At 42.5% G+C, this 12,589-nt stretch overlaps 1 protein-coding gene across 1 annotated transcript in view; it reads left to right on the top strand.

The window, feature by feature from the left end:
• Positions 1–4,984: 4,984 nt before the first annotated feature.
• The window catches only part of CFH (complement factor H), a 91,169-nt gene continuing 83,564 nt past the window's right edge, over positions 4,985–12,589 (top strand). Inside the window, exons 1-3 of the mRNA XM_087829060.1 lie at positions 4,985–5,137; positions 10,416–10,601; positions 10,949–11,054. Of these exons, the coding sequence (XP_087685186.1) occupies positions 5,080–5,137; positions 10,416–10,601; positions 10,949–11,054 (350 nt within the window). The 5' untranslated portion in view covers positions 4,985–5,079. The remainder of the gene's footprint in view (positions 5,138–10,415; positions 10,602–10,948; positions 11,055–12,589) is intronic.

A 12,589-nucleotide genomic window follows, 5' to 3' on the forward strand; every position in this document is an offset into this window, starting at 1 on the left:
TCATTTCGATGTAAATGCTGCCTTTCCACCCATAAATCACTCCTGCCTGGAGGGCACGAGAGTTGTGGCCTGTGTTTTACACGCGCACAAAATCTTAGAAAGCCCTTTCCTGTTATCCAGCCCTTGGGGTCTGCATCCCAGACGTGTGCCCTTTGCCTCCCCCACACCTGGTCCCATTGCTCCCCCCCCCCAGGGTTAAACAGGGCTCTTTCTGCTGGGGTTTCTAACTAGGAGCCGTGGGCGTCCTTCTTGTGAAACTTAGAAATGGCCCACATTTTGCAGCTACACAAGATATTTCTTGCCATGACTACAGCAAGCTCCATCCTGGAATACCCGCTTGCAGGAATCCACCAGTTCTCTTTTTCCTTAAGACGGTTTGAACTGAATTTCTGTCGCTTGTACCTGAAGAAATTCCTCACTGATAGATTTATGTCACCTACAACAGCCTCCACAGTGGTGCCATAATTGTTCGTCTTTCTTGGCCCGATACCAGAATCATTTCCTCATAAAACTAACAACTTCACATTTTGTTTCTCAGCAAATCCGCTGCTGTTTGGATGCTAATTTTCAAATCATTGGCCTGGATCCACATCCCACGTTTGGGTCCCCAGCTCCACATTCCGCAGTAATTACACACCCAGCACCGAGCATCAGGCCACCTGGTCCCCCAGAAAGATGTAAAATGTTATAATAACAGGCTTTAAAGGATAAGCAGTTACAAAATATTTTTACTGACCAAAGTTTTACCCAATTTCAGTGAATTAAGCATTCTTTTGCTTCTGCAATTGTATCTATTTTTCTTCGTTACACCCACTGAAACAACAATGAAGTATAAAAAGTAGAGACTGTTATATACTCAGTGGGACTAGGAGACAGTCACAGCCCAAATCACAAACTCCAAATAGAAATTTGGGTAAAAGGGGGGAAGGGACCAGGAAGTACAAACTAGTCACGGGCTGTAGAGCGCAGCATAGGAAATATAGCCAATAATATGGTAATAAGTGTGTAAGGTGCCCTTTGGGTACTGGAAATTTCAGTCAGGCTGACATTTTAGTATAAAAGAAATAAATTCATGAATATGCAATCAGTCAAGGAAGAGTCCAAGAGCCTGTCTTAAAATTTCAATTATGAAATGCAAGGGGGGAAAAAAGATGAACGAAAATTAGGCCCTCAGTAACTGCGGAGAAGCCACAGTTGGAAAACCGGTGGTGAAGAGAAAAACACATCCACTTCGATATAAAACTAAGATTTGGAGAAAGTGGAAAAATGAGTTATGAAACTGAGTGTGAATGTGGGAACCATAGAATAAAGGTTAAACCCAAGGAAATCAGGAAGTAATGGAAGGAGGGTGTGGAGGCGCACAGTAGGGCCGCACGTGGTGGTTGTTAAATTAAGTGCGCACGTGGAACCTACTCTGGACAAAGAAATGAGGGTGGAAGCGATTCCTGTGATCTCCGGGCAGCAGCTATAAGAAGCTGGATCCAACTCGCCAGATCTCTGCCTGCTGGGAGCGCCTGCTCTACGGGGTATTCCAGACGTCTGCCCCCTTCCAGGATCCTCGGGGCTCGTAGGGGTGCCCTCCCCTTGTGTTGTTTTTTCCGCTCTGCCCACCCCATGTTTTCCAGAGTCTCAGACACACCTAACACATGGTAGCCCTGCCTGGGAGGTGCCCAGAGCTTTACCCTGCTCCCCTCGTATTTTGCTTCCTCAAAGGCGCTTGCCGCTCGGATCCCCAGGCCACAGGCGCCCTGTTTACCAGAAGGTGTGAGGGGCCGAGGCGCTGTGCCAGGTGGGCAATAAAAGTCTTCAGAACTCCAAAATCCCTGCCAGTGCACCCTGTTCATGTTCTGGGGGGTTAGCTTGGGGCCACATGCATCTTACCCAACTGAACAGCTCCCAGCACCTCTCTGGCCGCAGGGCCTGGGCCTTGGATTTTCTGTGGGTTCACCACCCACCACCTACTTCATGGATGTTCCAGCAGAGCCTGCAGTGACCCTCAGCAGAGGCAAGTCTTCCCATGTTCACATGATGTCACCCATGTAGTGGGCCTGTTTTACTGATGTGAGGAAGGCAGGCGGGCCTCGGGCTACCCCCCGTGACGTATCCCAGGCTGTGCAGGTGGCCCTGCGGAGCACTGGAAGGTGCATTCTTGTCCTTCCCAAGCGAAGGCAGGTTGATGGTAGTTATCAGAAACCTGTCGTCGTCACAGGCTTGTCCACGAACATCCTTGAAGATGAAGCACTTTTGCAGGAATGCTTGTACTGATAACTATATTAATAATGTATTAATCACTCAGTGTAATAACATTTAATAAATAATAAAATAATATATTTATACAAAACAACCTAAAGAAAGTTTTAGCATCACTTCTCATTTGTTTTCTTTTTTTTAAATTAAGTTTATTGGGGTGACAGTGGTCAATATGAATATATAAGTTTCAGGTGTGGGTTTCTATGTTACAAGATCTGTATATTGCCCTGTGTGCCCACCACCCAAAGTCATATCTTCTCCCATCACCATATATTAAGACCCCCTTCACCCCTCTTCCCATGTAATTTAACATATCAAATGAGCCTAATTTGTTTTATATCTCTAATAAAAAGACAGAACACATCTTTTGAGATGTCCCAGGGACCCTCACGTAAATCCCAAAATTAGTTCAAGGTCAACAAGACTTCATTTAGAATTTTATTTGAGGGAAGTTTATAAAAATATTTAAAAAGGTATAAAACAATTAAATGGAACCAGAGGTCACTGTGAGACAATATTTAATCATTTAACCAAAGTCACGCACGATTAAAGAAATGAAAGGCAAATACCAAGGAATTATAGAGTTGTAAAAAAAAAACCAACTTAGCCATTTTAATGGAGAAAGATCTGTTTTCTTAACAATCAAAGACCTGATAAAGACAACGAGCAGTATCAGGAAATCATTTTCATTAAACACAGAATCCTTGTTTTCTAGCCAGATTGCGCAAAAGGCAAGCATACACCTTACACAATCTTATCAAGAACAGGCCAGTAGTCCAGCAAAACTCTGTCCCATGAACAAATGAGAGAGAATTAAGTTTCAAATAGGCCATTGATATTCAAGCTTATTTTTTAAAGACAGTTCCAGAGGAATTTTTTTTTTTTACAAAATAATTTTGGCAGTACCCATCCGAGGTAGAAAAATATCACATATACACAACGTATATCCATGGACGTACATAAACATGCAGACACAGAGACGACCCCAGATGTCAAAGAGATGAAAAGATTTACAACCTCAAGGGACAGGCCCAAAAGGATGCATGTTGTATCCTGGGAGTTTGGGGGTGCACCTCTCTATTATCACAAGTCTATTTAAATTTGTTTTTTCTTTTAAGGGTGGGATGGCATGGGGCAATTGTTTATCTCATTGCCCAATTCCAAGAATTTTCTCTGCTCAGAGCAAAAAATTGGTAACAGAGCTCGGGAGTGGTGCACAGTTGGCATCAGAAAGCGGTGAGCTGGTGTTGACGTGTCCAGCCTTGAAACCAGACAGTCTGGCCTCTAATCTTAAATTACTTGAGTCACTTGTGTAACAGGGATGACAGAACTAGCTTACAAGCTTTATGAGGGAATTAGTCGGCGATATATTTAATATAACCTGACACACGGGAATTAATCAGCAAGCAGCGATTACTGCTAGGTCAGTAGAGCTTGGAAGGTCGAAGCAGTCTCAGGGCAGAGACGAGCAAGTGTCCTTCCTACAGCCTCGTGCCGGCTCAGAAATGTCCCTGTGTTGTGTGTGGCGCCAGGATGGATGTCTGGGGACTCGGGAGTGAGGACCTTAGAGGAGGCAGCTGGTACAAGAGGGGGGCTCATTGTCCCTGCAGGCTCTCTCCGTTCTCCGAGGGGACTGAGGAAGTCGCCAAGGGGGTGGCAGGTGCGTGTTTCTCTTCTTTTCGTTTCCTGTAAGAGGCGGAATTATTTGAAGAGCTTGCACTCGAGTTTTAGAAAAGCACCTCGGAAGATAAGTGCAATAAATAAGCACGGAGGCCCTTGCGTGTTTTCATTTCCTCCCAAATGGAATTAAAGAAAATGCAGAGGCATCATTCTTTTCTTCTGGGCAAATTATTCAATTAGGTGATGACAGCCGTGTCCCCTCGGGAGGAAGTAAAGGTACCAGCCTCCTACTGCACGACGCTCGGAACTCCAGGCAAGTGCGGATGCATTAAAATAAACCTGAGAAACATTATCCGATTTATACGAAGCACAAGAACTGGCCAGTATTTCCATGTCGTTTGCGATCAGGCAGGAGGGCACCCTGTGGGTGGCGTGGCTGGACCCAGAGGACTGGCGGGCCTGGGAGAAAGGGCTGCCCGGGGCCTGGGCCTGCTGCGTGGCCGCCTTCACTTTAATACTCAGTAAACCGGTTATTTGCTTACATACTGTTTATGCAGAGCGTCTCAGTACAGAAATCAGCATTTCCCTTTCTTGCTTTTTGAATTATTAAACTCACGCCGCAGGAGAGGGAACCCTTTGCTGTGCACACGTTATGAAGAGCCTTTAGAAGACTAAGGCCTCGGGTTGCAGGAAAGAGCAAGCTCCCCACCCCTCCCCAAAGCAGCCAGCCCCGCATTCTTGGCAAAACCGGCCCACGTCATCCAGGTGGGGATTGCAAAAGCCTGGCCCAACCTCAAGGCCCAGAAAGGTTCTTAAAAGAGCTGCTATTATTTCATCTCCTGGGGTTCCGCACAGGGGGCCTGAGTGGGGTTTGAGTCATGAGGAGGTTTCTGATGAGTCCAGAGGGCAGCGGTTTCTGCTCTGCACGTTCCCTGAACCCCAACAGGTTCCAGCAGAGAACTCGCCGGGTTTATGAAAACAAAAAAGGTAGGCGGGTCCCCAGGCCCCATTCAGCCGGAGCCAGTGGGAGTCCCGCTTTGCAGAAGTTCCTGATGGGCGGGGCCTTCGGTCGTCTCCGTTTCCCGAGCTGGTTTCAAGTTCCTTCTGGAACAAGTGCCTCCTGCTCTGATCCCAACTTTCCGCAGAGGAGACGCCGAGGGAGTGTGAGCACCGTCTGCAGCTAAATGTGTCCCTGAAAGAGCCGAAACCATGAGGCTTCCAGCAGAGATCCTGTGGCTCCTCTTAGGGACTGTGTGTGTAGCCCAAGGTAAGAGTAAAAAGGACAGACTTTTTTCTACAGCTATATTATCAAACATTTGCTAATAGGCTTTTCTCAGTGGTCATAAAAATCTGGGGATTTTACAGCCCTGTAAATTAGGGTTTGGTGGCTTTTGACACTGTGGTGAAGTTTAAAGCATCTATGTAAGCTCATTTGAATGGCATTTTATTGTCGTTTTTAAAATTACTTTATCGTAATTTTATCTAATGTAAACTTTCAGAAAGTATTTTTAAAACTCTTTTTGAAACTTGTAATATGTATAGTCACTTCCGTTGTAATTGTCACAAAATGTAATTTACTTTTTTGCTTAGAGTTTCACTAAAATACTTTCTGGCAAAGTATTAAGCAGTATCTGATCCTATATAGAACTAGGATATAAATTAGACAGTAAAAGCCTTCAAATCATATGATTGAGTGTGTTTCAAATATAGATATTAACTCTTCTGAAAGAAATACCCATTTATCATTGAGAACTGATGTTGACACGGCCTTAAAAGTCTTGTGGACGACCCTTACCTGTATCATTACCATGAACATATTACATAAATTTGAAAAAAATGAATATACAATTGCTGACACTATGTTGTTCAGTAGGATTTCCCTGGGGTTGTAGATAAAATATACAATATTCTACAAGAGCCACCTTTAGATGTACTGAATGTGAGTGTGGGAGGTTTTTTCCTGGTATCAGTAGGACAGTTTCTGGATCCATCCTTAAATTTAATTCTACCACTATTTCTCAGTAGCTTAATAAGTTTCTTCTTGGAGGAAATTTGCTTTCCTAGTTCCTGACAGGTAATTATGTGATAAGTACTTGATTGACATTTTTAAACCAAATGAATTCCATAGCATTCATAAATTCTCAGAACTTTTCACTAAGTCAACAAGTTTTGAGTGAAATGCTTACTCCTGTCAGCCTCTAGTATCGAGGAATATTCTCAAATAACACAAAACCCCTGTCCCCGAGGGTCTTTCGATGTAGAAAATAAAAGCACATAATGCACAAGCCAGGAGAGGAAAGCGACATGAATTTTCGGTAGCTATAGAACAACTATTTTATTCCTTGCTCTCCACATAGTCCTGAAACCAAGTGAGTTTTTGCTGTGGATTATTATATGTTGATAAGTTCCTGCAACAGTTTCCCCGGGGAAAGGTAGAAATGGGTGAGAGGCAGAGTAAGAAGCAGTGAAGCAATTCCTTCAGACGAGGCCTCAAGGCAAGCTAGACCCGCTGGGCTGGGCCAAGCAGGCAGGGGCGTCCTGCGGGGTGCGGGGGGGCAGCCAGCCAGCCTGGAGGTGTGGAGCAGGCCCGTCCTGGCAATGCACACGCTCCCCTTTCGTGTGCATGAAATGTTAAACTGGAACCGAGCTGTTTAAGGATTGCTAAAACTATTCCTGACTAGAAGGAAGTTCCCACGGAGAAGCTGAAGCCCAGGTTAGTAAAGACTGATTATTGGCCTTTGACTGCCAGGGCTGGAGCCAAAGTCTAAGTGGATCCATTTTTATTTGCTTAAACCCTGACTGTGCGACAGCTTTCAGCGCTTTCCCTTCTTCCAGCTCTGCCTCCTCTCACCCCACACTCCCTCCCCCCTGCCCGGCTGTGACATTCTGCCCGCCAGCGCTCCAGCCTGTGTTCTCTCCACTCGTGCATTTTACCCATTTCTTCAGAACATCGTGCCCGGAGAGAACATGATGTAATTGGGGGGGGGGGGAAAGTGTTACATTTTAGCTTAAAATGATAAGGAAGGGTTATAAAAATGGCTCAGAGAAATTAGTGGGACAGGAAAAAAAAAAAATCACAAAAACAATTAAGGGAAAGGGGAATAAAAGATTTGACAGAGCACTTCTATTTGGTTTTGACATTTTAACAGAGAGGGAGCCAAGTTTCTCGCAAGCCTTGTTAACTAGAAATAGATAGAAAAGGGATTATAAAAATGATTTCTGACTTCAAAAAGTACAGCGTACATTCAAACTTAGGACAGGTGGGCAGGGTGGACAATGGGGTTACAGGTATTAGAGTTTCTGGGGTTCATACAGCGCAACTTCTGTTCCCCTGTCCTCTCTCGTCTTTTATATTTGCCACCATCTACTAGGCCCTTCCACAGGTTGTCCATAACCTACAGATACAATGGAAATGTCCCGAGACAGGTTCCTATTTGTTCATTCGTTCAGTCGTTTGTTCAGTGATCTCTTGACTGACTATTAAATACCACACACTCTGACTAGCACTTTCCAAATAGTGGTCACTTAGTGGGGGGAACAAAAGGAATGATTATTTCATTTTATTAACATACTGTATTGTACCATATAAAGTATTGTGATGTACATAAGCATCAACAAACAATATGACATTGAAAACAAGTAATTAGCTCTGTGTGTGTTTGTCAATAATACCCCTTTAAAATTTGAAAGCGAAAGAATTAGAATACTGATTATTAAAAGACCAAGTGTGTTTGCTTTTGTTTGTTTGTTTTAAATATATCTTTACTGATTTCAGAGAGAGGAAGGGGGAGAGAGAGAGAAAAACATCAGTGATGAGAGTCATGGATCGGCTGCCTCCTGCTCACCCCTGGCTGGTGATTGAGCCCAAAACCCTGCATGTGCCGCGACCGGGAATCGAACCTCGATCTCCTGGATCCTAGGTCGATGCTTAACCACTGAGCCATGCCTGGCTGGGCAAGTGTGTGTTTTTTTAACTTTGACCAAAATTTTATAAGCATGTCCCTCAAATTAAAGTAAAATGAGCCCTATTCTAGCCCAACAGCCAAACCCTCTCAAACTCCGTATTTATAGACTGAATAACTTTAAACTGGAAAACCAGGCCCAGTGAACAAAACGTTCACCCAGGCAGTGTTTTGCAAAAGAAAAAATCGATTGACTTTTAATGGGCTCATAAACACGTAAGGTGAAGTAGTCATTGTTTAAATCCAAGTAAATGCTTAGATGTAAGAAAGCTTAGTTTATGCTTTAACTTGGAGCTTGAGAAATGTGATAGCTGTTCAAAAAATAGTAATAATGAAAGCTTTCAGATTAATCCTATCTCAAAAAATGTTTCCATGCTTTTGAAAATACTTTTATGCTCCCTGTTTAATAAGAACCCCCTGCAAGAACTGTCCATTTACTACAAGCTGGTGTGGTTGATGCACATATGTGCCAACATTTTGACTACTTTGGATAAAATAACTTTTTATCTAATTGAAAATGCTTGAGAATGAACTCAAACAGGTAGCTCTTTGACAATTCGGGTAAATAAAAGTCATGTCATAAGATAGGTTTAATCATTGTCAGAACACAATTTGGCGAATCATCACTTTAAATATTTTGTTACAACATGAGTTGAAATTATTCAATATATTAAAGATCAGAACAAAAGTAGACAGGAGGTACATTCGAAGTGAGAAGATCTGGATATTCATGAAAATCCCTCCATTATTAAAACAAAAAACAAGACAGAAACATTCCTTATTCTCGGGGAGCATACATGCCAATGGAAGGGTAGATGAAATCCTAGTAAACCTAAAAATAATTATGAATCATGAGCTGTGTTGTGAAGGAAATAATATTTAAGTGGAGTCTGAAAGACAAGGCAACGCCAACCACCAAAAGTCTGGGGTTAAGAATGTTTCATAGTCAAGATGACAAATGAGAGTAATCAGACCTAAGAATCTGGGGGTGGCCGTGGAAAGAGATCGGGAACAGAGCAGGGCCAATATATCTTTTTCTTACAGAGTCGAGAGATGCCATTTAAAGCCCGTGGGAGAAGCACAGAGTTTTAAGTATTATTTGAAGCAAAAAGAGTCATCAGCTTGGGCACTCTTGATGTACAGTAAATGTACACACAGAGTAACTATGGTGAAAAGCTGGCGGGAAGATTATGGGGGACATGTATCTTTGTCTTTCACATCTGATTGTTAAAACCAACGGCCTAAATTTGAAAAATGAAGAACTAGAGGTATAAATGTGTTATCTGGAAATACAACGCAAACCAAAAGGAAAACGCATTGCCTCTGGCCAGCAAAGCGGCTGAATTTTTTGTGGCTGGATTACTCTTTCGATAGATCACTGCATTAGTAAAAATAATTTCAACCGAATAAATGAATGGAGAAAAACTGTATTCCTTTTCCTGTGCACTAGCTTCATAGCAGAGTAGGAGCCAAGTTAATCAAAACGTTATATACACGAGCGGAAAACAGCCCTCTACTCACAAGATTGGCATCTACACTTGAAATTTATCTCACTTATTTTCCTAATAATCTAATAATCTGAAAAACACACTTATTAGCCTGTAATTAAACAGAAAATTTCCATCTGGAAACAAACATGAGCATTAAATTGTAAAATAAAACAAAAACTCGCTTGGGAGGCCGGAAGGGACGGGGTATTACCACCACCTAGTGGCAAAAAGTATATTTTATTTAACTTCTAAAAATAGAAAACTGCACTGTGGAGTCATTTATGACAGGTTCCCTAACATAAATGTGCTAAAAACGTGTGAAAACGTCAGAGGAAAATTAGTGCCTATGAAATGTTGTAAAACGTTTTAATAACGAATATGTTCTATAACGAGCTCTGCCTCAGTCGACTGTTTTTCCCCCTTGCCTTTCAGAGAACAGAAAGCTCCCTGTGAGACCACATCTTTTATGTAATAAATAACATTTGTGTGGGGTTCCATAGGCACTCATTTTCCTCTGAAGTTTTATTCTGGATCATGGTATTTGCGCCTTCTTTCTTCTATATATCTTGATCAGTTTTGCCAGAATTTCGCCAGTCTTGTGTATCTTATCAAAAACAATTGTCCTGTTCCATCCTGTTCTAGCCAATTTGAACTGTTTCCACATACTTTCGTATCCTCTTACCATGCTTTATTTTTCTAAAGAAAATTCACCTATGCGTAATGCGAATTCTGCATCTCCTACTTTACTTATTTAATAACTCCCTTCCCTACAAGGGCAGATCTTTCCTCTCTTTTATTCATTTTTTTTTCTTCATAACTTAGATTCATGCCCAATAAATATTTCCCAATTGAATGAGTGCAAGGCAACAGTTAAAGCGATACAGTAAAGTATAACGACTTCTCTGAAAATTTATTCTTAAACATTTATGCAGATTCAATTTCTGGAAGTGAAAATATGTATCTTACGTATATTAAGACATCCATTCGGCTGGACCTGTGCTCATATAGGTATTTTTGAAAGCAAAAGTGACCTAAACATGCTGCATACGTCAACAGTTACTTGAAGCTCTTGCTCTGTTTTTGTCGTTCACAGACTGTCAAGGGCCTCCCCCCAGGAAGCACACGGAGATCCTGACAGGTTCCTGGTCCGAACAAGACTACTCAGAGGGCACCAAGGCCACGTACAAATGCCGCCCGGGGTATAGAACTTACGGCAGCATCACCGTGGAGTGCAGGAGAGGCCAGTGGGTGGCCGTGAACCCATCAAAAACATGTCAGAGTAAGGCATTCACACGTTTGTGACATTTGCAGAAACTTCTAGTTGGGAAGCTACTGAATGTTTAATGCGGTAGCCGTACCGGCCGAGTGATGATATCAGTGTCACCATTTACATACAAAAGGTGACACCATCATTCGTCTTAAATGTAGATAAGACACATCTTCCAAGATTCAAAAACCGAGAATACAGATAAGTTCAATTCTAAAATAATGACTGTGACATTTTCACTCTCCCGTGTCTTCACTTCTGTCTCCTAATATATCATCCGCTATCCCTGTCCCCGAAGCCTTACGTAAAATGTGTTTCCCTTGTGACGCACCCCTATGGCACCCTTCTCTTCATTTCAGAAAAGCCCTGTGGACACCCCGGGGACACTCCCTTTGGTTCAATGGAACTTACAGTCGGAGATAAATTTGAGTACGGAGCCAGGGTAGTTTATACCTGCAATGAGGGGTAAGTGGTTCACGCAAAACGAGGTTTATGACTGAGGTCACTGGCCGTCGATGTGGTTAATAGGAACGGTCCTAATTTATAGTATTAAGATTACCATTCTTTCCTAGGAGTCTTTTTATAGGTAGCACACACGGAACCCAAACAGTTAAAATCAAATAATGGAAAAAATTATGCCTGGATAGCATGTAATCTCCTCAACGGTGGAAAATTCCGAGGAATTATAATTACCCTGTTCGCGTGTGGTCACAGGAGGGCAGGGCAATAGAACGGGTGTAACTAAGGCTTCACTCCCACAGGTCCCCACTGTGTCCTGTTAGGTGTGGACTGTTATGGGAGCTCATTGGCTCAGGGACTGTGAACATGATGAGATTAGATGACATGCTACCTATTTTGATCAAATCTTGCAAAATTTAGGTGAAGCAAGACTTTTACACTGAAATAATAATAACAACTAGTTTTTTAAGTTTCCATGGTCTATTATAAAATAACAACTAGTCTTTAAGGTGTGAGCTTATCATATGAGTGCAAAATGCTGTAATGTTTATAAACATTGACTCTGTTCCCTCTCTGGGTTTTCATGGCTCATCTTGACACTGGGTCCCCTCCTTGGTCACTTTCTTTCCTTTCCCAGCCAGGTCAAAAACTTGTTTTAAAGGAAATTTCATACATGAAAAACCGGAGTCATTACAGGTGTAGGCCACATCGATATAAACAGGGTCAAGAGATGACAAGGCATCTTCTCTCGGCCTTGATTTCTTGATTTCAGGCAATAAAATAGACTATTTTAACACTTAGGCTTTGAAGTAAACATGCATTCCGAAACTCAACCACTCACTAACTGGGTGTATTTTAAAAATATCTCTTCACTCCCATTTCCTCACTTATAAAAGCAGAAAACTATTAGGTACGTCGTAGAATGAGTGGGAGAAATAACCAAGACACACACACACCTGAAGCCCTTCGCTCTCCAAGGATACTGCAGACACCCCACACGTGTTAGTGCTTACGGGTCAGTCTCTCCTTGGTCCCTCACTACCTGACGGGGATTTTTCAAAGCCATTGTCCATTTTGAGCCCAACCTTCAATCATAACTTCTGACCTTTTTACACACAACCAAAACGATGAAGACCCTGTGGGCCTGAACCCTCCAGTTTCCCCCATTCTTTTACCTCCAAACGACCCCCGGCAATCCAGGCAAGTTTGGTCCTTTTGGGTTCCACCTTTGACCTGGTAAAAGTACGAAAACTCACAGACTTCAGATTCCCTAAATCTCAGTGCTGAGCGACGTTTAGAACTTGGTCGAGACATTAGCGACATGCTGGGACTAATCATGACCTTTGCTTCACGATGCAAAGTCATTGTTTCACGCGCAGTAGGCTATTGTATTTTATAATTTATACAAGCAAAGGTGATTATTCCCAGTCTGTCCACCTGAAGGTTTGAGGGTCTTTCTTAAGAAAGAATATATAAGAAAGTTAAAAAGAAATGTAAGAGAAAAAAAGAGAGAGAGAAAAGGAAATGCACTTGCTTTTAAT

Source organism: Miniopterus natalensis, chromosome 21, assembly GCF_054644295.1.
Source record: "Miniopterus natalensis isolate mMinNat1 chromosome 21, mMinNat1.hap1, whole genome shotgun sequence".
Classification (NCBI taxonomy): Eukaryota; Metazoa; Chordata; class Mammalia; order Chiroptera; family Miniopteridae; genus Miniopterus; species Miniopterus natalensis.